Below are 24491 nucleotides of genomic sequence, written 5' to 3'. Positions count from 1 at the left end.
TCAGGGCTTCCCAGGACTTTGGGAAAACAAGGTAACAGGTAATAGAAACCAAGAGGCCAGAGGGGCCATCTTGTCTCCTATCAGGAATCCACTGATTCATATGGCAGGGCCTGGGTATCCCAAAATGAAGGATACTCAAAACACCTGTCAAATTCAGCATGGAGCTGCCACCAGCCCATACCCTGCTCTGTGGGCCACACGAAGGTGCCCAAAAACATACATTAGGAGTACAGGGTTGTACCCCCACTCATGGGTTCCATGCAGGTATCCCAAGGGTCTCTGTTCACCACAACCAGAAAGAGGCAGAGCTGCACTGCCAGGAATCCCACATGGACTCCTGTGCAGAAAACAACACAGAATACACATAAGGGCATACAGGACAAGGACATGGAGGCCCTGTCCCTCCAATGTATTGCCAGCCTAACAACCAATGAGGGAAACTTGAAGTAAAGACTCACTCCGAGTGCAGTGTGGTGAAGGGAGACCACATGGAAGGACAGAGTGACTAAGTAAACAAAATCGGTCTTTTAGTCAGTTGTCTTATGCACCATAACCTCAAATGTAAATTGTCACATTCAATGAGGTGAAAAGAAAACACAATCACTTATTATTTGTTAGGTTAAGGTTTTAACTTTGTGTACGGAGGACTGAAGAACATTTCAAAATCTTCATCTGTCACCAATTTCAGGCTGTGCAACATGTGCTACCGAGGGGTGCTTCGCTCACCTGCTTCCACCTTGGTACAGGATATAAACTTGTCGAGTTGGCAACGCAGGAAGTCCCGCTCTTCCTCCAAATCCTCAATCCTCTTCTGCAGCCATGAGTTCCTCTCCAAGGCCATGTGCAGCTGGGTCTTCATGTTGCTTATTAGAGCAAATGAGGGGGTGTTGGCTTCCGGCATCTCTGCTATACAAGAACCTAAAACAAAGAACAGATGGACCTTGTGTGAAGTCCATCAATCACTGGTGACCAATTAAATTTTAACAGTAGGGATGGGATCAGGCTGACATAACGGCTTCATGTTTAGGTTTTGAGAGGTCAGCTAAACATTTGGGTGCCTCTGAAAGGCTTTCACACAAATATGGTTTCAAATATAAATATTCCACATGATTGTTAATTTCAATAATTACTGAAAAATTAATTTCAATAAAATTGGATCCATTTAATTCATCACAACATTCATCAAATTTCTCAAATATGATCTCACAAACCTTTCATGATATTTCAATAATTCAATGTTATCATCAAAAATATCTGGATTTTGCTATGATCAACATTCAATCAACAAAAAAAACAATGTACATGTACCCAACCATCCCGATCTGGCCTTTCTAACTGCACAACGTGCTTAATATCTCACCTACATGTGAAAGAGGCATCAGGGAAGGAAGAGTCTAAAACATAACTGCATGCAAAAAAAATAGCCAGCGGGACATGTTGCAAGCAAAAGGCATCTCTAAAGAGCTATCCAACCTGCCGGTTGCTGAGGGTTCTGTTTAAGCACTCCTTAATATTAGCACTAGTTCCCACTAGTTGGCAAACTGACCACATTGGCTTTGCCCACATAGATCTAGGTATGGTATCCCCAGGTCCACAACAACATGTGTCTGCAGTAAATCACTTGCTAAATCACTTCGGGATGAACAAGCCAGAAAAACAGACATGTACGGTAATTCCCCTCCTGAACAAAGCCCAGACTGAATCCAAAGAATGGAATTTTGGACAAGGGAGGGGATGGACCATACAGAAGACCCAGTAAGGTCACGTAGGCCACAAACAAAACTGGAAAACACCTTCCATGGCCAGATGGCCCAAGCCATGTTAACAAACCAACAAGAAAGGGACTACATCTCTCAAAATCCTTATTTCCCAACAGAAAAAACACAGACCGGACTAATACAACTCCCTTCCAGATTTGGACTTGCAAAGATAAAGGAGCAGACCAGGATAACCTCTGGTACTCTTACGTCCCGTCCCCTTTCCTCCATAGTACATGGGCGTCCCTTCCAAAGGACGGGAGACCACCTTTTTCACCAGAAAAAACCTTCCCCTTTAAATTTAGAGGCGCGCAGCGGTGCGGCCTTGGGAGCATGCGCTGCCCTGACTCCTCCCTCCGGCACCACACCTCAGTCCCCTTTTCTGCATCGACTGGAATGGGCCGAATACACAAGCGCTCCTGGGTTTGGCTTCGGCAATGTAATTCCAAGCGCGGATACTTCTTCTCTTCTGCCTTTTTCTCATTCAGGTAATCGGTCCTCAGGCGTCACGCTCCTCCCCGGCGCATGCCGACTTCCACAGGGTTCAGCAGGTGTCCATCCTGCGACAGGCTCTTACCAACTAAAGACCCCATGCCCTCTGCCTACGGTGCCTTGGCCCAGGCCACGGCTGGCAAGCTTGTACCACGTGCAACACGCTTTCCTCACGGTCTCTGAAGAACAGACTAGCCAGGTGGAGGGAGCTCTTCCAGAGATCACCTCCAAAGGACCTAAAGAACTTTGTCTATTATTGATCCAGGCCCAAGGTAGTGCTGCTCTTTTCCAGCGCACCCCGCAAGGGATACTCCTTCCCAAGGACTTGCCCGCGTGGGAGGGACCGCCCAGGTCCTGGTACCAGCACAAGTACCAAGGCTGAATCAGCTACCGGCCGACAGGCCAAGGGGTCAGTGGATCTTCCCAGTGACAGTGCTGAGGGACCAGAAGGTTCTTTTACCGGGTCTTCACCCGAGGGGCTATGCCCTAGTACCGGCAACATGTCAGAGGGGGCTCCTATATGCATTTGTACCGGAAGATCCGCCGAGGGCGAAATGCCTAACGGGCTTTGGCCTGAGAAACAAGGTAGGCCCCATGATCCACATTCAAGAGTCCTGGACGGGGCGGGCCCAGTGAGCCGAGCAACACGACACAGGCACGTGGAAGGCAGCTCGATAAAATGGCTGCCGTGCCAGAAAATCCAGACATCCGGCTAAGCCGCTCCAAGGAAGGCAGCAGGTGGAGGAACGTGTGTCAAGGTGGGACTGGTGTCAACCAGGTATGTGGCCTACAGCTTACCCTTCATTCTCACAAGGCAGGTTCCCGCTGCGTCCATATGGGCAGGGAACGCAATGGCTCCTGCAGCCGCTCGCTACCCTGTCAATATCGCCCATCACCACTCCCGACAGGTTCTTTGAACGGTTCATCGGGCTCATAAAATCTCCTCGGATGGCGGTAATCCTCAGGGAAGTGCTCCTGCCGCATTCTCCCGTAGAGGCACCCCTGGGCCCTGTGCAGCCTCAACAGCCCACTCCGGTCCCCCAACCGATTGTCCAGGCAGTTCCGCAACAGCCTCTGCTACAGCCTCTGGCTCCGGTCTCCACACTATTATACACAAAAGGGGTGCCTGCTTGTAGTCCAAGGTCCTTCAGGCGTCATATACTCAAAACCAGGAAGAGGGATTTGGACCTAACGGACAGGGAATAGCCGCTTAGTACATTTATTTTTTCATAAATACCAATAAATGTTCAAATTTCATTTCTAAAATTTATTTATTTTTATAAACAATTCATATATAATGTTACAACATTTAAATAAACAATTCAATATCAATTCAACTCAGACTGATTCACTCCTACCATTCATACTGTTTTTACTTTTTGGAACACACTACTAACATTTATATTTTAGCCTTATATAAAACGGCCTCTTGTTTTATTAACATAATTCCACAATAGTCCTCCATCCACTGTTCTGATGGTTCCGTCTGTGTGTGTTTATCACACAGACTTTAGTCTACACGTGTTTCAGTTGTCTATTTTCGGGACGTCAATATTCGTCGACCCTCAATTGATACAACCTTCTTCAGGACAAGATTAATGGGAGCTTGTTTATTCCCACAGTGATCAAGTAGGGTGAGTATCACCACTTAACATGGAATCCAAATGGTTCCCTCTATTTATACAATCTAATTGGCCCTTTTTCCTCAAGGGGGGTTCTTCGCACTTCCGATAGTTGCCTAAAAAGGGAGACAGGTAGCTAAGGTTAGATTCTAAATCCGAAGGTATTGCACAGCCAGCAGCTTAGTCTAGTGACCATGATGTCGATATTTTGAACAATTCTTGCAGTTCAGTTTGTTACTTCCGAACGTCCGCAGTGTTCGATTTGGTTCTCTCTCCTCCGGCGCTCGCACACCACAGCCCTCGGCTCCCAGCACCCCTCCTCTGGTCCCGGACCAACCGGACCCTCAGATGGACAAAGATGAGGACCACCCCGACACACCATCTTCAGCCAAGACCTTCCAGGTACGTCTTGTATGGCTGGCAGAGTACTTGGGCCTTCCTCAACCCGAGGTCGAGCAACCAGCAGAGGGGGTCCTCGCAGAAGTCCTCACGTTACGTCCCGTGACCAGAACGGGGATCCCGATGCAGAAGGACGTAGTTGCCTTTGCCAAGAAGGATTGGCTCAAGCCTCACTCAGTCCAGCCGGTGAATAAACGCTTGGATGCCAAGTACAGGCAGATGGAGGGGGATACACTCTTGCTATCGGCCCATCCTCAGCCACACTCCTCGATGATCGCTGCAGCATCACTATACGCCAAGCCTCAGTCGTCCTCAGCCTCCTCCTCTGCGGCGCTGCTAAGCAAGGAGGAGAAGATCTTGGAGGCATATGGGAAGAAGCTGTATTCCAATGCGTCCTTGCACATTCGTCAAGCCAACGCAGATGCCATGCTGGCAGCCGTTAACCAAAGGCTCTGGGGGTAAATTGCGGATTTCCTCCCAGAGCTTCCGGCACAGAGGCAATCAAGATTCAAGGTGGGATTGGCAGAGGCCAAGATGGTGGCGTAGGACATCATGGAGTCCACCATGGCCCACATGGACACCTCTGGCCGTGCCATCTGCATTGCCACGGACATGAGAAGAACGGCCTGGCTCTGTGCTACGAAATTCAACCCGGATGTCCAGGAATGCATCTTAGATCTTCTGTTCGACAGGGGTGACCTCTTTCACTCCACAACGGACGAGGAGCTGGATAAAAAGAAAAACAGCTCACAAACAGCCAACTCTTTATCCATCCTGACAAAGACCATGCTCAAAAAATACACCCTGTCACAGCAGCGCTCGGACAAGGGGCGTATATACAGAGGGTTCCGTGGCTTCCAAGAGAGGAGGTCCAGGCAGCCTGACCGTTCACCAACTCAACATCGGCGCAAACAACAAAATGGGGCGGGGGGAGTAAGAGCTTTTTCCAGTCCCCCTCCTCCGCAACAGCCTCAGAGGGAAAGAAGACATGACACGCCCCTTCGGGTCTATGTGTCTCCAGTGGGGGGCAGGCTTGCTCTGCATACACATTTCTGGCACCAGAATTTCACGGACCCCTGGATCTCTCTGTACTCTCCACAGGGTACCGCCTCCCTATCCTAGCCTCTCCTCCCTCCTCCCCTCCCACCGGTTGGCACAGCAACTCTTTTGGCGGAGATCCGGTTGCTCGTAGAGACCCAGGCAGTGGAGGAAGTCCCAGCCTCCCAGAGATGCTTGTGCTTTTACTCCAGGATTTGCGCCATTCAGAAGAAGAACCAGGTGGCCTGAGAGTTGGGCTGGACCTTTCCTCTCCCTACCTCTACAAAATTTCAAGATGGTTACGCCAGCTTTGATAGCAGAGACATTGTGCAAGGGAGACTGGATGTGCTCCCTGGATCTGAAGGACGCGTACCTACAAGTCCTGATCTGGCAGCCTCATCATTCTTTTCTACGATGCAGGATCATGGGCTACCATTTCCAATACAAGTTGATATATATATATATTCTCTCTCTCTCTCTCATCCAACCTAGAGGCAGACAGGCTCAGCAGATTGGGTGCGGACAACTACGAGTGGCAGTTGAATGACCTAGTACTGCAGGAAATCTTCTACAAATGGGGACACCGCCAGGTGGACCTCTTTGCCTCCTGGTACACCAGAAACGCAGAGGACGAACATTTTTCCTCTTCCGACCCGATTGTCAGTAACCATTTGGTGGGACTCACCAGACTCTACCCGCCCATCAAGAGGCCACACCCGGTATGGGACCTCAACACAGTTCTGGGTGCACTGGCGCACAAACCATTTGAACCAATGGCATCCGCGGACATCAGGCTGGTCACCATTAAGATGGCCTTGCTAGTCGGCCTCACCTCGGCTCGCAGAATCAGCGAAATCCAGGCGCTGATCGCCTCAGAGCCATATACTACGCTTCACAAGGATAAAGTTGTCCTGCGGACACACCCAGTATTCTTGCCCAAGGTGCCTTCTGCATTCCATCTGAACGAAGAAATAGTGCTACCTATGTTTTTTGCTGAGCCCAAAGACGAGGCACAGAGAGTTCTGCACTGCCTTGATGTCAGGCGTGCCCTGAAATTCTACTTGGACAGGACCAAGGGCTTCCACAAGTCGGACGCACTTTTTGTCACCTTTGGCGGATCAAGACTGGGATTTCAGGCCAACATGCACACCCACGCATTCAGAGCCAAGGCAACGGCCATCGATTTCCAGCGGTATGTCACCTGGCAAGTCATAAACCGGGCAGCCACATGGGCCACCCCTTCGGCTTTCTGCAAGCACTACTGTTTGGATGCGGTTCTAGATCAGACGCGGCTTTCGGACAGGCAGTTCTTAGAAACCTTTTTGCTTAAGGAGGGTCCCCTCTCCACCCTGGGGCTACACTCAGTTGTAATCGCCCATGCAGTATGGAGGAAAGGGGACGGGACATAAGAGTAATTATAAGTTACTCACCGTAGTGACTAACATACTCTTAGTCCTTAGTCCCCTTTCCTCCATACGTCCCACCAAACTGGTGTCATTAGGCAATGTTAATCTATTGTCGATCCGTCTATGGGGACTGAGGTGTGGCGCTGGAGGGCGGAGTCAGGGCAGCGCATGCTCCCAGGGCCGCACCCCCACGTGTCTCTAAATTTAAAGGGAAGAACAAGTTACTTCTTACCTTGTAACGTTCTTTCGACGGGATGTTCCTCCGACGTATTCCTCATCTTAGATATATATCCTTCCAGCTCTGCTGGCCTCGGAAATTTTTTCCCCAGAGGGCGCTGCGCGTCGACGTCCCTCGAGTCGATGACCCTCGACAGCCGCCGTATCGACGCTCGACGTCATCCTGCCTATAAAGGCCGCGCGCAGCGTCCGTTGCTCAGTTCCGTTTTGTAGCCCACAGTATTACTGTTTGGACTAGACTAATCACCCTGAAGGAGCGTAAGCTGCAACAACAAGGGAAGTAAAACTGCGGGGATGGATGGGAGGGTCGATGAGGAATACGTCGGAAGAACATCCCGTCGAAAGAACGTTACAAGGTAAGAAGTAACTTGTTCTTCGAAGGGATTGTGTCCTCCGACGTATTCCTCATCTTAGATAGGCTCCCATAGCAGTATTCTATATTCGGAGGAGGGAGTACTGACTTCACGCTGTCTTCTATTGGTGAATAGAATGCAGTACAGCCCTTCCAAACCTAGTCTCTTGACTAGAGGAGGAATCCAGATTGTAAAAACGTGTAAAGGTATGGACAGACGACCATGTAGCGGCCGCACATATGTCTTTAATCGGCACGCCTCTTTTGAGGGCCGATGAAGCTGCAATACCTCTGGTCGAATGAGCCCTAAGGTTTTGAGGGGGCTCTTTCCCTGCCAGTTTATAACATTCCAGAATGGCTAGAATGATCCATCTGGAAATGGTCTGCTTAGTTATTGGTAACCCCAGCTTGTGACCTGCGTAGCCTACAAACAGCTGGTCTGCCTGTCTTATCCTGGCTAGTCTACTAATGTAAAAACTTAGAACCCTCCTAGGGTCTAGTCTGTGTAACCTCTCTTCCTCTTTCCCCGGGTGAGGAGGAGGATAGAAAGATGGTAGGATAATCTTCTGAGAGATATGGAATTCAGAAACTACTTTTGGGAGGAAATTAGGCTTCACTTGTAGGACAACTTTGTCTTTGTGAAAGATTGTATGAGGGGGTTTACAAGAAAGAGCTTGTAACTCACTCACCCTTCTAGCAGATGTAAGTGCTATTAATAAAACAGTCTTAAGGGTAAGAAATCTTAACGAACAAGAATGGAGAGGTTCGAAAGGTGTCCCCATCAGGAAAGTTAATACTAAGTTTAAATCCCATAGGGGAACTTGGAATGGTCTTGGGGGATAAACATTGGTTAACCCCTTTAGAAACTGTATTACCAAGGGTAATTTGAAATAGGATGGTTCCTCCGCAGTACGCTTAAAGATAGATAGCGCTGCGAGATAGCCCTTAATTATGCCAACTTGAAGGCCTGAATTTGCCAAATATAGTAGGAAGGACAAAACCATTGGTGTACCACATGAAAATGGGTCGATATTCTGTTCTCTACACCAGCTGCAAAATCTGTTCCAACGGCAGCGGTATAAAGACTTTGTTGCTGGCCTCCTTGCCGAAAGCAACACCTCCATAACATCATCAGGGAGGTCCCAAATCCTTGTACCTCATCCGTTCAGAAGCCAAGCGTGAAGGTTGAGGGTTTTGATGTCTGGATGGAGAACCTGACCTCCCTTCTGTGAGAGTAGGTTCTCTCTGAGAGGAAGTCGAAATGGAGGGCAGATGGACAAGTCTAGAAGGTCCGGGTACCACGTTCTCCTGGCCCAATCCGGGGCAATTAGGATCATGGTTCGTCGGAATCTTCTCAACCTCCTGATCATTTGAGGAATGACACGGACCGGTGGGAACGCGTACAGAAGCGGAAACTCCCAGTCCACTATGAACGCGTCTCCCAGAGCTCCTCTCGGAGGAAATTCCCTTGAGCAGAACAGGTCGCATTTCCTGTTTAGGCTGGTGGCGAACAGATCTACCTGAGGGGTTCCCCAAAGGGCGAAGATCTCGTGAAGGACTTCCTGAGCTAGCTCCCACTCGTGGGAGACTGTGCTCTGCCTGCTCAGAGCGTCCGCTGTCAAGTTCTTCTCTCCGGCTAGGTGAACTGCCGATAGAGAGATTCCTTCTTGGATTGCCCAAAACCAGAGCTGCATCGCCTCTCTGCACAGGGGTAGTGATCCTACGCCTCCTCTTTTGTTGAGGTAATGCATGGCCACCGTGTTGTCCGTCATTATCAGGACGTTCTTCCCTTGTACAACTGGCAGGAAAGCCTTTAACGCAAGTTTGATGGCTCTCAGCTCTAACAGGTTGATGTGTAGTCTGGACTCCGATGGAGACCAACGACCGCTGATGGTCAAGTCGTTGGCGTGGGCTCCCCACCCCGTGAGTGAGGCATCCGTGACTACTGTTATCTCCGGCCAGGGTTGCCAAAACTGTTCTCCTTTCAGAATGTTCTCCTGACAGGCCCACCACTGAAGGTCTCGAGCCACCCTGCCGGGAACCTGAAGAAGATCTGTCATTCTCCCTGAGAATTGAGACCACTGAGTCCTCAGTGTCCACTGGAGGGATCTCATTCTCAGGCAAGCCTCTGGCACAAGGAAAATGCAGGATGCCATGAGGCCTAGCAACCTCAAAAAGTCGAAAGCTGGGAGACGTTGGGCAAGTTGGAACTTGGTAACCATCTGTAGAATATCTTGAGCCCTCACCTCTGGTGGCGAGGCTTTTCCCAGGGAAGTATCCAGGATCGCTCCTATGAACTGGAGTCTCTGCGATGGTATCATTTGAGACTTCTTTAAATTGAGGGAGAAGCCCAGTTTGTGAAGGGAGTAGCATACGTGATTTAGCTGGATCTGAGCTTGCTCCGGAGAAACAGCCCTGATCAGCCAATCGTCCAGGTAGGGGTAGACGTGAATCCCTTCCCTCCTTAGACTTGCCGCCACTACCGACATTAACTTGGTGAAGACCCTCGGGGCGGAGGTCAGCCCAAAAGGCAGTACTCGAAATTGATAGTGAGAGTTGCCAATTGCTAACCTCAGGTATTTCCTGTGTTTGAGATGGATAGGCACATGGAAATAAGCGTCCTGAAGGTCCAGAGATACCAACCAGTCCTGAAACTGAAGGGCCTGGAGGATCTGAGAAAGAGTGACCATCTTGAATTTGTCTTTCCTGAGGAATTTGTTCAATTCTCGCAAGTCCAAGATGGATCTCAGTCCTCCGTCTTTCTTTGGAATGAGAAAGTAAGGGGAGTACCAGCCCTTGTTCCTCTCCGCTACAGGTACCGGTTCTATGGCACCTTTCTCTAGCAGGTCTATAATTTCCTGCAAGAGGAGCGGATCTGGAGCTTTCTGAGAGCTGATCCCCGGTGGATGACTCTGAGGTATACGTAGGAAAGGTAGGCAGTAACCTTGGGCAACTGTTTCCAATGCCCAAGCATCTGACGTGATAGCCTGCCATTCCGTCAGATGTTGAGTCAATCTGCCTCCTACAGGTGTCCTGTGAGGGAAGTCCTCAGAGTGGTTTTGGGGCGGCTGATGCAGATGCCGATGGTAAAGAGGCACCTGCTGTTGCTGCGGCTTTAGAATATCTACCCCGTCCACCTCGGGTAGTTCTTCTTTGACCCCTTTGAGCTGGTCGTCCTCTACCTCTTCCGAATGAGGAGTAGAAGCGAAAGGACTTGCCCCTCGCAGAGGTTCCTGTGGGACGAAAAGGAGTCTGACGGATTGCAGCTCCTAGGGATTTTGCTGCTGCTTTTGAAGTTTGCAGTTTCTCTAAACTGTCATCCGCCTTTTTCCCGAACAAAGAAGAGCCATCAAATGGCATGTTCAAGAGCCTGGCTTGCACATCTGGGGCAAAACCCGACTTTCTCAACCAAGCGAACCGCCTGGTTGATGTACTTGCCGCCATTGCTCTGCTGATACTGTCAGCCGAATCAATGCCCGTCTGGAGGGATTCGCACATAGCGTCTTTACCGTCCTGTATAATATTCAGGAACGCATCCCTTTCTTCTCCCTCCGGGATGCAGTCAGCCGCTGTAGAAGCACACTCCCAAAGTGTATGGCTGAACCTAGCAAGGGTGCAAGTAGCATTAACAGACTTTAACGCCATGCTACATGCTGAAAAGACTTTCTTAGCCATAGCATCATATTTTTTATCGTCCCTGTCCTGTGGGACAGTAGGATAAGCCGTCTTGACGTCGGTAGAGGATGCTGCTTGTACCACCAGACTTTCTGGGGATGGATGTTTGGACAAGAACTCTGGGTCTGTGGAAGATACCCTGTACTTTGCAGACAGTTTTTTATTTACTGCTGGTATTACATCTGGGGTTTCCCAGTTTGTCATGATCTTTCTCTGAAGAGCTTTATGAAAAGGCACCACTGGATCCTCTTGTGGGCCTTTGTCAAGAATATCCGTGAGGTCATCTTGCTGGAAAGATTGTGAAGGTGTAGACCACCCCATGAACTCTGTAATTCTGGCCATTAAGGCTCTGTAGGGGGTTTCAGCATGCTCCCCCGGGTCTGGTTTAGCAAAATCCACCTCAGGGGAAGTGTCTAAACCACTTGCCTCATGTAAAGAATCATGAAGATCCTTTAATCTGCGCTCTTCAGAGGAAAATTCTTCTCTAACTGGGGTTACAGGTCCCTGTAACTCATCTTGTTCTGACAAATCACCCTCTTCTAAAATTGAGGATATAGTTCTCAATTGTTCTGAACTAATAAAGGGAGTAAATCCCATTTCCAAGGCAGAGGGTGCTGGACTTGTCATTATTGGCCTCGAAAGCGTCGATGTCGTCGACGCCGACGTCGAAGGCTTCGAGCGTGGCGTCGAAAACAGAGGTGGAGGCCTCGAGGACCTCGACAGAATTGGAATTTTACTCGACAATATCGACGCCATCGACGTCGAGGGCCTGGTAATCGTCACTGGATGTGTGGTCATCGTGACTTTTCTCGGCGTCGACGCCGGTGTCGAGGCCGGCGTCGAGTCGACAGACCTGTGTGTCGAAGGTCCCTTCGACAACGGCGTCGAAGACCTCGACGGAACCTTCGTCGACGGCACCTTCGAGGAAGGTTTGGAGGTCATAGTCCTACTCGAGGGTTCGAGACGCGCTCGAGAGGTTTCTTTCGCCGGGTACTGCGACTCGCGGCGTTTTTGACCTTTGGGTCTTTCGACCAGAGCATCGCTCTCGGCAGTCTTCGAGGGGGTCGAGGCCGCTTTCTCGAAGACGCTCATCATGTTTTTTCTGAATTCCTCCCATTCAGCCCGGGAACTATGTTTTGTGGGGCAAGGGATTATTTTTGGCGAAACAGAGGAAGAGGAAGACGGAGAAGGGGATCTTCGACGTTTCCTCTTCGAGTGTTTCGATCTCGAGGAGTGATGAGACCCACTCCGAGATCTGGAGCGTGAATGGTGACGAGGAGACGAATGTCTCGACTTCGTCGAAGAAGAAGAAGCTTTAAAAGTCTTACCTTTCTCCAGCTTCCCCCTACGCTCCTTCAGGGCCTTAGCTGTCATGGACATACAGTCCTCGCACTCCGAACAATGGTGTTCGGCTCCCAAGCACCACAGACAATTTCTGTGAGGATCGGTCAACGACATCTTTTTCCCACAATCTCGACATTTTTTGAAGCCGGATCGAGGGTTTGTCGGTTCCGACGAGGAAGCCATCGAGTACGATTCGAATAACTTGAAGTAAATAGTACTAAGAACTGAGCAACGGTATTCCGAGGCACCGAGTTAGCGCGGAAAAACGGAACTGAGCAACGGACGCTGCGCGCGGCCTTTATAGGCAGGATGACGTCGAGCGTCGATACGGCGGCTGTCGAGGGTCATCGACTCGAGGGATGTCGACGCGCAGCGCCCTCTGGGGAAAAAATTTTCCGAGGCCAGCAGAGCTGGAAGGATATATATCTAAGATGAGGAATACGTCGGAGGACACAATCCCTTCGAAAGAAGGTTTTTTCTGGTGAAAAAGGTTTCGTCTCCCGTCCCTTGGAAGGGACGCCCATGCAGTATGGTGGAAAGGGGACTAAGCACTAAGAGTATGTTAGTCACTACGGTCAGAATAAGTGTTTTATAACCCCCCCGCACCCCATGGGGCAGTCTTGGGGAACACGCACCCCATTCGATATACAGAGTGGTAGTGCGAAGTCTAGTCCTCACCCGCCCAGTTAATGGACACACAGACGCCCACTTCCTTTCCACACTACCAGCGACACCGGGGAGGGAGAACACCCTCACAATTGTCAGCACAAGGGAGACAGGACCACCTGTAGCTGCAGTCTCTATTTAAAGCAAGGGAAAGGATATCAGCACTGCACCAAACAAAGGAGGAAAGATTTATTCCCAAACTGCCACCCCTCAGGAGTAATACTTAATACATAACCTAAGCTGTTTGACACACGAGGACACAAACATGAAATTCAGAGAAGGACAACTCCCCAGCCTGAAACAGGGGAACACATGAGCAGCCCCTTCCCAGACCGGAACAAACACAGACTGAAGTGGGATTCAAGACAGTGTCGCCCCTATTTAAAGAATTCCCTCATGAACTCAAGACTACAAAGCATCCCTGCCATGGAGCATGCCCAGACAAGTATGTGATCCCTCTGGCCAATCAGAAGTAAACTAGCCAGTCAAAGCACTATATAAGGGCCAGCTCAAATGACAAGAGTGGAATAGAGTTTTATGTTACAGAGTTGTGGGGTAAAGAGTAAGATGTCTGGAGCAGAGAGGGCAGCTGCTGGACTGGCTGTAAAGCCAGATTGTAAGGCCCAGAAAGAAGAGGAAGATTGCAGAGCTGGCTGTAACTGGAGTGGAAGAACAGACTGCCAGACTAAGAGAACTGGGGTATAATGCTGGGCAGATTTTAAGACTTGGAGTGGAGTGGTAAATGTCAAATCTTGGAGAAGAGAGGCTGATTGCAGGACCTTGATTGGGAGGCTGATTGTAAAACCTGAAGACTGCCGGAGACTGAAAGACGGAGAACAGAAATACAGAAAAGGAAGGAGATTGAAGCTGTCCAAAAGGCATTTGACTAGAGACCTGGCCATAGCAAGAAAAGGGCAGAGTAAGCAAAGGGAACATTGATGAGGGAAAGATGGCGAAGGTGAAGAAGAAGGCTCTGAACAAGGGGTAGGCAAAACAGGAAGTGACAGAAGTTGAAGACGAAGGCTCTGACCAAGGGGAAGGCAACGCAGGAAATGGCAGAGACCCTGACAAGAGAAAGAAAAGGTGGAGGACCTGAACAAAAATAAAAGGACAGTCTAGGACATAGTGACGAGAAGGAGAAGGTGAAGCAAGTAGAAGGTCCCCTGGGCACAAACCCAGGAAAGAAGCATGTCCTTGTAGAGTGTCGGGGTACACTATATAACAGACCTCGACCATCCTGACACCGTAAATTAAAAGAATATCTTTGTTGCTTCATTTGTTACAACTTGTAAGAATTTGTGAAAACTAATTATGTATGTTTAATATCTAGCACCGTAAATACTATACATTCCCACAACAACTCACTAACCCATTGTGATAAAGGTCTTAATTATGTAGAATCCAGAGGAGACCTTTTTGGGAAACAAGAGGTCTTTTAGCAAAAAAATGAAATCAAGGGACTGCGAAAGAATTGTGGAGGTGGGGCACATAAGTGGCATCTACATCCACATTTCCAGGTGAAAAAGAAGCCCTCTAAACAAGTCAAGTTAGTTGAATGGGAATTCAGCCACACTACTGGTGTAGTTAAGGGATTGCATAAATAAGATGGTCCCAAACCTCTCATTTATCTTGGGTGAAATTGGCAGTGAAGAGTGGAGTTAGAGCAATGTTTTTCTGGTGGCAGTCTGTCCATGCTTGCTCTTACCTGGAGGAGGAGCTTTTTGCTGAGACTTCATAGCCTGCATCCTCATGCGGGCAGTGCAGCAAGAAGAGTGCTGTTAGAGCAGATGGAGAGGCAGAAGGCGATAGGGTGCCCGGATTGAACTTGCTTACAAAGTATGTACAATTAACGGAGCAAACATGGCACACCCAAAACCTTGTCAAAATCACTGAGTGAAATGTGTAAAGCCATTTCCTCCACCGAATCTGAGCCATTAGATAAGCTGTGTACTTGACTGAAAAAATGCATTTGGTGTAACAGGAAGTGTGCATTTAGTGTTACTGTCACAGGAATTCACTTGTGCAGCATGCACACAGACCATGCAAGTGGAACCTTTGCATTAACTTAATGAGTACAGTGTTATTTCAGGACTTGAAAGTGAGACACGTGTATGTGAATAAGGTGCAACATAGTCTTCCCTGATCCAAGTGTCATTAACCAAGTGCACATTACTCCAGGAATGCAGTTCCTGACATACCATGGAAGGTGTCGTCTGAAAGGGAATATTTAACACACAATGCAAAATTCAATTAGTCAAGTCTGGTACCCAGGCAGATGATGCTGCAAAACGTTTTGTAAGTACTCTAAGCAACAAGAACGTAGAGCCTGGCGTCTGGCTGGCGTATTGCAACCTTGGACAAGTCAAGTGCATTTATTTGTTCTGGCAATGAAATTACATTCCAATCTGGGTCTGGAACTCCTCTGCTAACAGTGTCCAGAAAATCTGTTACTACAGAAAGACTTACTGCGGCTTCTTGGTCGCTTCTAATCATAGACAGGTCACTCTGAACCAATCCCACTACATCTGTAAGGAAATCCCTTAGCACATAGAAGCCCTGCTCTAGCGCTAGATCGTTACAATCTGATGCATGAAACCCTAGTCGCATCGCCTCACTTTCAGTCTTCAGGAATTGCATTATTGCTTGTGTCCAAGTGTACGTTTTACCTGTTATTTATGCTTGTCCCACCTCACAATGTACTCTAGGGTCAGAGTGGTGCAGGTAGCTGATCTCCTGACACGCCCACTCTGTGTGCGCCTCAGAACAGCAGCTGACTGCATGATAGCTGTCTAATTCTCTTCTTTTATGAAGTTATCTAGAGATTGTATCACCTCATTCAGGTGATACCGTGAAAGCATTCCTTGGCACTGCTTACCTATAGATATAGCTTGTGTCAGGGGAGTGTTATGGGAATTCCAAGGCCTATATGGGCCCACACAGGTTCCTGCTTTTCTTTTATTGCATTCATTTGCTTAAACCGCCCATAATAGAGGCCTCGCTGATGCATAGGTAATATGCTTGGTGCCATTGCGTTCTTTTTCTTCTCTATAGGACACACTCCAGAACCCACTTCCTTTTCCAGTCGGTAGAAACTCAAGTTCCTATTACTGCAAGTGGTCTGGAACTGAGTATAATTTAAAAAATACATTAAATGTGGGAATCTACATGCCATGTCTAACATGTGAACACCTTTGATTTGCCGTATCTGCTGACCCAAAGTAGACCACAGAAGGACAGTTTCCCGCCATGTTTGAAAAGTATTCTCTGTCAAAAACGACTGATTCTGCAACATACATGTGCTGTGCACCATGTGGCTCTGGAGGAATTTATAATGATTTTCAAACATGTAATCCCCTGCTTGGTATGGTCTCAGTGAAATATATGGGAACTGTGCTTGGAATTCAGGACTATCAGTTTGGAAAGGCACTCCACAGTGTTCCCAGAAAGTGTATTCGGGCCACAGTATGGGCTCACGTTTGACAAATAAAAAGGCAATATAGCACACAGCACACATGGGACCCCATCTCATGGAGATCCTCAACATCATCAAAAAGAATCAAACAACGCATTTTGCGCAAATGTCTGGAGCCTAGTTCGTAACAGTTCTCTATATGTCCTGGACACAGGATTACTGGGTGCAAACAGTCTGGATTCAACAATCACAGAAAAAGTGTGAACTTGCAGCTGCTTGACTGGGCCATTAAACATCTTAAATGATGGCATCCACACATGACCCATGGTTAGAGAAAACATTTGTATTGAGCTAGAGTTCCTGGCTCTTGAAGCTTCTCTTTTCCCTAAGATGTATGAAGATCTTAAAGGCTTTAGAACAACCTCTTTGATTGCAGGTGAAGTGGAAAACTTGCAAAAAAATGCCCCGAAGTCAGTGAGATGAGAACCACAGTGAGGTTCCGCCACAGTAGAAGGAAGTATACTGCCAGCATTATTCAACACCGTTTCAGAAAGTCTATCCAAAAGAGTTCCTTCATTGCTTTAGCAACCAGAAAGGATTTCTGTTTCCAAATTGGCAAGCCTGCAGTACTTCCCTGAATTGTGGAGTTGAAGTCAAGAGTGGCATATTCTTCCTCATCTTGCACGCCAATCATCATCATTTGTCGGATCTCCATCTCTTCTTCTTCAGGCTCCTCAACTGGAAGAGGATGATTGCATGGAAACATCGCAGTAACCATCTGGACAGGTTTTCAGGTGATCCACAGGAACTTGTCTGGTGCCTCTCTTGGGTGGTATTGCGCGCAGGAGAGCAGTTCTGGAACCTTTCACTCAGATTACTTGCGCTGCTGGTCTGTAGTACGGGCCAAACTGATTCTTAATGGGGCATCTTCTCCAGGACCTAATCTCCTGCTTTGAGAGTGGTCTCAGGGATGGCCTCAGCAGCTTCCACCTGGAGGGATTCCCTCAGCAGCATTGTCGCCAGCAGTTGCTCTTTCCTAGAGAGGGGGCTGGGGAGAGTGTGCAGATCAGGCATAAACCTATTTCTCCAAAATAAGAGTTCAAATGGAGTCTTACCGTTGCAGATAGACTGGCGTGGTAAATTATTTAAACTTCTGCTAAGTAGATGCACATGGTCTACCCAGTTACCTCCCCATCGAAAGGATGCATTTAGTCAGGCACTACATTATTGAGTGGTTAGCCCTTCCTATGAGCCCATTTCATCTCTGGATAATATTGGTTTAGAAAAGTGCAGCTCTGATCCCCAAGCTTCTAATGCCTTTCTCAGGGCACACCCTGCGAAAGCTGGACCATTATCAGCATGGAACGTTTGAGTTGCTGTTATGGCTACTACACCCTGGAGTGCCTGCATGACTGATTTGCAGTCTGCTCTCTTTTGAGGAATCATCCAGGTGAACCTAGTGCACAAGTCCACTATTGCTAGAATATATTTGTACTTATTTATTGCTGGTAGTGGGCCTATATGATCCAGATACTGAATCTCAAAAGGCGAGGTTACCTTTCTTAAAGGAGCATCTTTAGGTTTTTTTCTGTGGTCCACAGTTGTCTTCAGACGTGTCAGAGTTTGCTATGTACGCTTTAACCTGTTGCCTTAAATCTGGCCACCAATACTGTCAAGGATCAGCTGTGCAGTTGCAGTAACCCCAAAATGGGTAAATGCAAGTCCAGCATGTGTGGCTGCTATTATCTTTTGAAGCACTACCACGCTCCACGACTGATCAGACAATTCCATTGCAACAATCCCTCCAAGCCAGGACCGGGAGAAAGAACACCCGTGAGAGGGGCCTTGAGGGGTAGTGCTGTCATGGCCATGGGCCCAGAACCCCAGACCCCGCATGATTAGAGCATGAGATCAAGGGGCAACATAACCTTTTTTTGTCCCTTGTGGACAATACGACATGGAGACCCCAGCTGGACTCAGTCCTGGCGCCTTTGGTGCCAGGCTCATAAATAAATGTGCACTAGCACATTTTTATTTGGTGCAAATACTTGGTTTCCCCTGCAGGGGCCCCCACGTGCATTGGGTCGGGCATGGCTTCTGGGGAGAGGCAGATTGCACGTGTAAGCATCCTTTTAGGAGTGGCAGGGTGTAGCCGATGAGTCAAGACTAATGGGCGTGGCCAGAGCTAGGCTATATAAGCCTGCTCTGCCTCCCGGAACGCGCTTCGCGTTCTTCTGCTATTGCAGTATAACGCTCACCTCCGCCTAAGCGCATTTTACCTGTTTTCAGCTACCGCCTGAGCGCATCTTACCTTGTTTCCAGCTACCAGCCGCAGCACTTACCTTGGAATCTGCTTCCTTCGGCACGCATCATTGTGGACTCTGGCATTCATCTTCCATCTCCAGACCTCCAGAAAGCAGTGCTCCAACCAGACGTCGTGACAGATTGTGCCTGCAAGAGAAAAAGATAAAGACAAGGTTAGAGTTTGCTAAGACATTACGTATAAGGTTGCGCTTTGACAAATCCTCGCGCTTAACCTTAAACCAACACTCACCTTATGCCGGAGCATCGTGGACTCCATTCTCTTCCAATTTGGCCTTGCATCATGCACCGCAACTACCGCTGGGCCGCATCTCATCTATTGGGAGAAAGCAGAGGAAAGACATCATTAAAAGATACGGACAATAATCAAGAAACAACATCACAATCTTTTAAAAGCTATAAGACACTTACCTTCAGGAGTGGTTCAGCCACAGCCAGTCTGGGCTGCCAAGCACATGGACCAGTGAAGGAACTCGGTCCATCAAACGCACCCTTGCAGTGAGAAGCAGGACGGAGAGCACGCCATCATCAATCAACAGGTGAGACTATATGGGTCAGCGCATACTCGCCACATTCAGGGAAGAAGGGTTAGAGAGAGAGAGAGAGCAGTCATATAGCAGCATTCTCACGATCTCTCATCTCCACGCAGGAGCAGTGCCAACAATCAGCGCAGTCCACAGCACACGAGCAGGGGAAGAAGCCTGACAAGGGGAATTCACTTCCGGGGGGGGGGCTGCAACCATGCCCCAACGTCCCCGCAGAGACCAGGTGAGCGTGGCAGTGGCTCAGAGTGTCATCCATTTTGGGATACCCAGGCCCTGCCCTAGGAGTCAATGGATTCCTACACAAAGGCAAGATGTCCTCTGTGGCCTCTTGGTTTCTATTGCCTTTTACCTTGTTTCCCAAAGTCCTGGGAAGTCCTGGGAAGTCCCTTCCTCCTGAGAGGCTGTTGGGTTGAAACACCATATATGTCTCTGCTCCCTTTACTCCTGACTGGCTGTTGGGTGGAAATACTATACATGGCTCTGGGGCGGCCTCCTGTCAGACTGACTGGAGCCTTCCCAGGGGCTGTGTGTTGTGGGTACACCCCAGGGTTGGGACCTGTGTGAATGGAGTTGGGAGTCAACGCCCATTCTCTGTTGTGGGTGTCTGGTTTTTGTGTGTATGACACAATGAATGAGACAGCCCTGACTGAAACGGACATTAATGCAGTGTAGTGTGATGAAAGGCTGGGTACTTACCCCAAGCCACATTCTTGGTTATGGGTGTCTGGGTGGAGTGAATGGCCTGAATGCATGTGTGCCCGATTGGCTGCCTGTCTGCATGAATACCCTTCTGCGTGATTGGCTGACGAAGCTTGGCTCAGTCACAGTGAATGGGGAACAGATGTGTATATTTGAGGACCTCTAACTTACTTATTTGTTCAGAAGCTGAAGTTGAACTGACGCCAGAAGAAGCTTGAAGCCCAGCTGTAGGAGAAGTGGCTGCTGCATTTTCTTCGAGCAATCCACAATCTGCTGTGTTCTTCCAAGGACTGATGCAGAGAGGACCTGCAAAGGAGACCTCTCCCTGAGTTAGGAGGGCCTATCGTGCAAGCTGCTGCTCTTCATCCAAAGTTCCCTGGAAGCCAGTCCAGTGTGCCGGCCAAACCCGGAGAAGTGGTCTTCGTGAGTCCTGAAGAGGAGTGCCCGGACATCTCAAGTCATAAAAGTCCATTGGTATCGCCCAGGGTCCGGAGGTGCGTTTCGTCACCGCTGGAAGCCGTTGCTGTCTCCTGCCCAGAAGAGGGGGTACCCTGGCATAGTGCTGCTGGACACCCAGAGCTGCCAAAGTTCCAAACTGCCCAAGAACATTTCAAGGGGCATCCTTGCCATCATCACTGACCACTTTTTCCTGCCGGAGAGAGTCCACAGTCGCTGAGTGCTGAAGAAGGCCTGTCAGTGGGTTTCCTACCAAGAGAAGCTAACAAAGATGACCAGAGAGTTCATACTTTGTGAGGGTCCGGGGTCCACTACAGTGGACAAGTCTACATCGCCAGAAGTCATCCAGAGGTCCATGCTGCAGCTGCAGCACCGAAGAAACAAAAGTCAGACAAAAGTGATATTCTGAAACCCGACACCAAAAGTGACCTATGCACCCGTCACTGCCAGAAGTCATAGAAGGGTCGCCAGGGTCTTACTCTCATCTGCCAAGCCTTTCAGGAGCCCACAGTAATCATCTTTACCAAACTTCTATAGTCGGAGAAATCATCGACCACAATAGAGCACAGCGAAGAGTAAAACTGCTGCACTTCAGAAAGACTATTCTTTTTCGTGAACTCAGCACCCCAGTGGCTCCTTCTTCCAAGGGGGGTCATCCTCTGAGGAAATCATCCAGTGAAACCAAGAAACTCTGCCACTTTGCCTGCTAATGCATCAAAGGTACTGTTACGAGGAAGTGCATCTTTTAGCCTCAGGAGTCCCAGATTCATCTTGTATCCTGTTCTCCTGTGGCCTCTTAGGTACTTTGGGGTTGTAGAACCTTTTAAAGAAAGCAGGTGGTTATTGAACATTATTGGACTGGGCTGTAAAAGACAAAATACGTTACTACCTAACTTTTCCGTTACAGGATGTCCAAGTGGATGGGGGGGGGGGGTATTCACACAGAATTCTCCATCTAGTCTAAAGAAATCATTCTGCCACTTTTCACAACTAATCTGCCTTTCTTCCCTATTCTATGTTGTTATACCTCACTTAAAAATTCAAATGCCTATTTAAAAATGTCTGCAGTCAGTGCATCTATTACTGAATTTAAGTGGTGTGTGGTACTGCATACCGTGTATATATGTACCATTCTTTGAATAAGTATTCCAAGTACAAAGTATTATTTATATGTGTATATTTATATATATGGTAGTGGTAGCAAACCTTATTTTATATAAAGAAGCTGTGCTATCACCTAACAGTGTGTGGACATTACTTTGTAGGGGCTTTGGGGAAACACTTTACTTAAGAACCAGCCTGCATCACCTCCTGAAAGCTTAAGTCTGGCTGCTCAACCACGTTTACCAAATTGAAAACCTTGTTGGGTGTTCTGTGCCCTACCCTACCATATAGGGGGCAGAAATACAGATAGCCCCCTCCAGTCTTTACAATTACCAAGGACATTCTTTCTGTTTTTAACTGTGAGATCAGAGATCTATACAATCTATTCTTGGTAACTGGTGCAGCTGCACAACAATGGAAAGAATCAGTTGAACATTCGTTACGGAAGAAGCTTGCTTTGAATCCTCATCATCAATCAAGAATACACCAATATCACTATTGCCCATTTCTCACTAAGCATTTGGAGCAAGTGGTGACAGTGCAAATAAGTACTTTTGTACAGGTGAATGATCTCCTTGATGTAGCACAATTGAGGTGTAGAACAAGTCGTAGCAATAACTAGCTACAATGGTAAATTCGGCCCAGCTGCGAGAGGCCATTGATGGGATGCTGCCGCAGTGGTCCTTTTGGACATGTTGGCAGCATTTAACACAATGGAAGCTTCTAAATAGTGCAGCAAATCAGACATAAGAGACACACAAAGATATATTTTGAAATGATGGAGTTTTATTAAAGTAAAGAAATTAATTGAGGACCTTAAATTTTGATAATTTTCTGTTGCGTTATAAAACGATTGATGCGAATGACTGGTGGGCTATTCTATGGAGCAGTGATCGTAATCTTTCGTTTTAGCCACAATCAGATTTTTAAATGCATTCTTTTTTTAAATTTAGTTTTTATTGGCATTTTCATGTTAAAAACCAAACATATAACAATGATCCCCAACACTCCCCCTCCCCCTCCCACCTCCCCAACTATGAGAGTAGTCCAGTATTGCAGCGCTTGCCCTGCAGAGCGATTTCTGCCTGCCCCACTCCAGTGTGCCCTTGTATTGTGAACTGACCCGAATAGATAAACCCCTTCAAGAGTCTGGTTCTCCGGGTGCATCTATTACTATGCCCAAGAGTCTCCTGCGCCGGGTCACTATCGCTGCCTTGGGTCGTCCAGCAGGTATTCCAATAAGGATGCCCAGTCCGCCCTAAACTTGAGATGCTGTCCTTGAATTGAGTACGTAAGCCACTCAAGTGCCACCAAGTTCCAAAGCTTAGCCGCTTAGCCACCCATTCATGATCTTGGGGAGGGTCCTTTGTTTCCCCCACCTGCGGGCCAGTACCATTGCTGCAGCCATCACCATTATTGCGTAGAGCTTACGGCCCGCCTTGCTTTTAATTGCTGCCAGAGACCCCCCAGGCCCAGCATCGCCAAGTCTTTGTTACTCCCGAACTCCAGACCCAATACTTGGTTAAGCGCCTCCCAAATCCCGGCCCAGTACAAATGCATTCGTTTTTTAAGACTTATGGTAAACTTTTAATTATGTTTTTTTATATTTGTGTGTGTTTTTTTCTGTACCCGCACTAAAACTATTTTGTTTAGTTCCATTTTTAATTAAGATAAAAATGTTTTTACGTGTATTAGCAAAAGGTTGCTTTTAAGACAAATGCTTTCATACAAAAAATATATAATAAAGTCAAGAAATGCCTCTCTTATGCCTACTTCTATGAGGGTTATTCCTTATTCTACAAAATAACAAACGGGTGCTCGTCAGGGCATCTTACAAAATAAACATTATCCTCTGTCCAAGCCTATTTTTTCCTACAGTCTGACCCTACCAATAACAATAAAGAAAACATAACTTAGCACAGAGAAGTGTTTTTACCCCCCACCTGTTAGGCAGAATCCTATGCAGTTCCCTTGGGGAACACTGCAAAAAAGATTAAGACTAGAGGAGTAAGCAGTAAACCCAATTGGTAACAGTCTGCACCACCGAGATTTACCTGGTAGCTGTGGCTGAGCAGTCAGACTTCCCTCAAGAAGAGTAGGGCACTATATAGAGTATACACAATAGGGCTAAAAACACAGTAGAGCAAACAAACACTGACCAGAGCTTTGTATAAAAAGTATATAATTATTTATTTAAAACACACTTTAGGCAATGTACTAGCACTCCAAATCAAAAGCAAGTTAAAACACAGTCAGGTAAAGTATACACACCTCCCTTGATACCTATCAGACAAGTCAGAGTTAAAACACCACGCTTTGTTAAACAGATGTGAGCGCATAACCTGATGGCACTCCAATAGTTCAGTTAAAGGGAGAGAAAAAGGCAGAGCATAGAAATAAAACAGGTCCCAACACTTTTAGGAGTTCTCAGCGAGGGAAAAAAGGCAGTATATAGTGTAGAGCCAAAGTTCATAGGCCAGGCCCACTTTAAAGGGAGCAAAGCGAAATGTGCCTAGGATCACACGGTTTAAAATGCACTAAAAGTCTTTGCAGAATGTTCAAAAGAGGTTGGGGTGATTCAAGAAGGTAAAGTTAGAAGGTCTGGGGCCAACCCAGTTGGCAAGCCAAGGATTTAAGGGTCACCTTGAGCAAACCGAAGAAAGGGAGGCCAGGCAGGACACAGTACCTTAAAGAGAGAGGGAGCTCCAGCGGTGGCAGTTGTTCCTGGCAGTGGTTGCAGTTCGTTGTTTTGACCAGGGGAAGAGAGGATCTCGTCGAGGAGGAAACGTGGAGTCATTGCACTGCACAGGGATGAAAGCAGCCACTGAGTTCATCGATAAAAGGTGCGTTCCTTTTATTCGCGGTCAAAGTGGTGAAGCTTGGCTATCCGGCCGCCGGGGTGCTTGGCACAGGCGATTCGACCAAGAGACGTCTTTGGAAAGCAAAAAGGGCGAACTGGTTGGTC

At 47.9% G+C, this 24491-nt stretch overlaps 1 protein-coding gene across 3 annotated transcripts in view; it reads right to left on the bottom strand.

Annotated features, from left to right (window-relative positions):
* Positions 1-24491, bottom strand: part of CCDC106 (coiled-coil domain containing 106) — a 607047-nt gene that overhangs the window by 17298 nt on the left and 565258 nt on the right. For all 3 annotated transcript variants that reach the window (XM_069606800.1, XM_069606791.1, XM_069606810.1), the window contains one exon: positions 727-918. In XM_069606800.1, the coding sequence (XP_069462901.1) occupies positions 727-901 (175 nt within the window). In that variant the 5' untranslated portion in view covers positions 902-918. The remainder of the gene's footprint in view (positions 1-726; positions 919-24491) is intronic.

The sequence above is a fragment of the Ambystoma mexicanum genome, chromosome 1p, assembly GCF_040938575.1.
Source record: "Ambystoma mexicanum isolate Mex_15411 chromosome 1p, UKY_AmexF1_1, whole genome shotgun sequence".
Lineage (NCBI taxonomy): Eukaryota > Metazoa > Chordata > Amphibia > Caudata > Ambystomatidae > Ambystoma > Ambystoma mexicanum.
The sequence above is the reverse complement of the archived record's forward strand: the minus strand, read 5'-3'. Positions and strand labels throughout refer to the sequence as shown.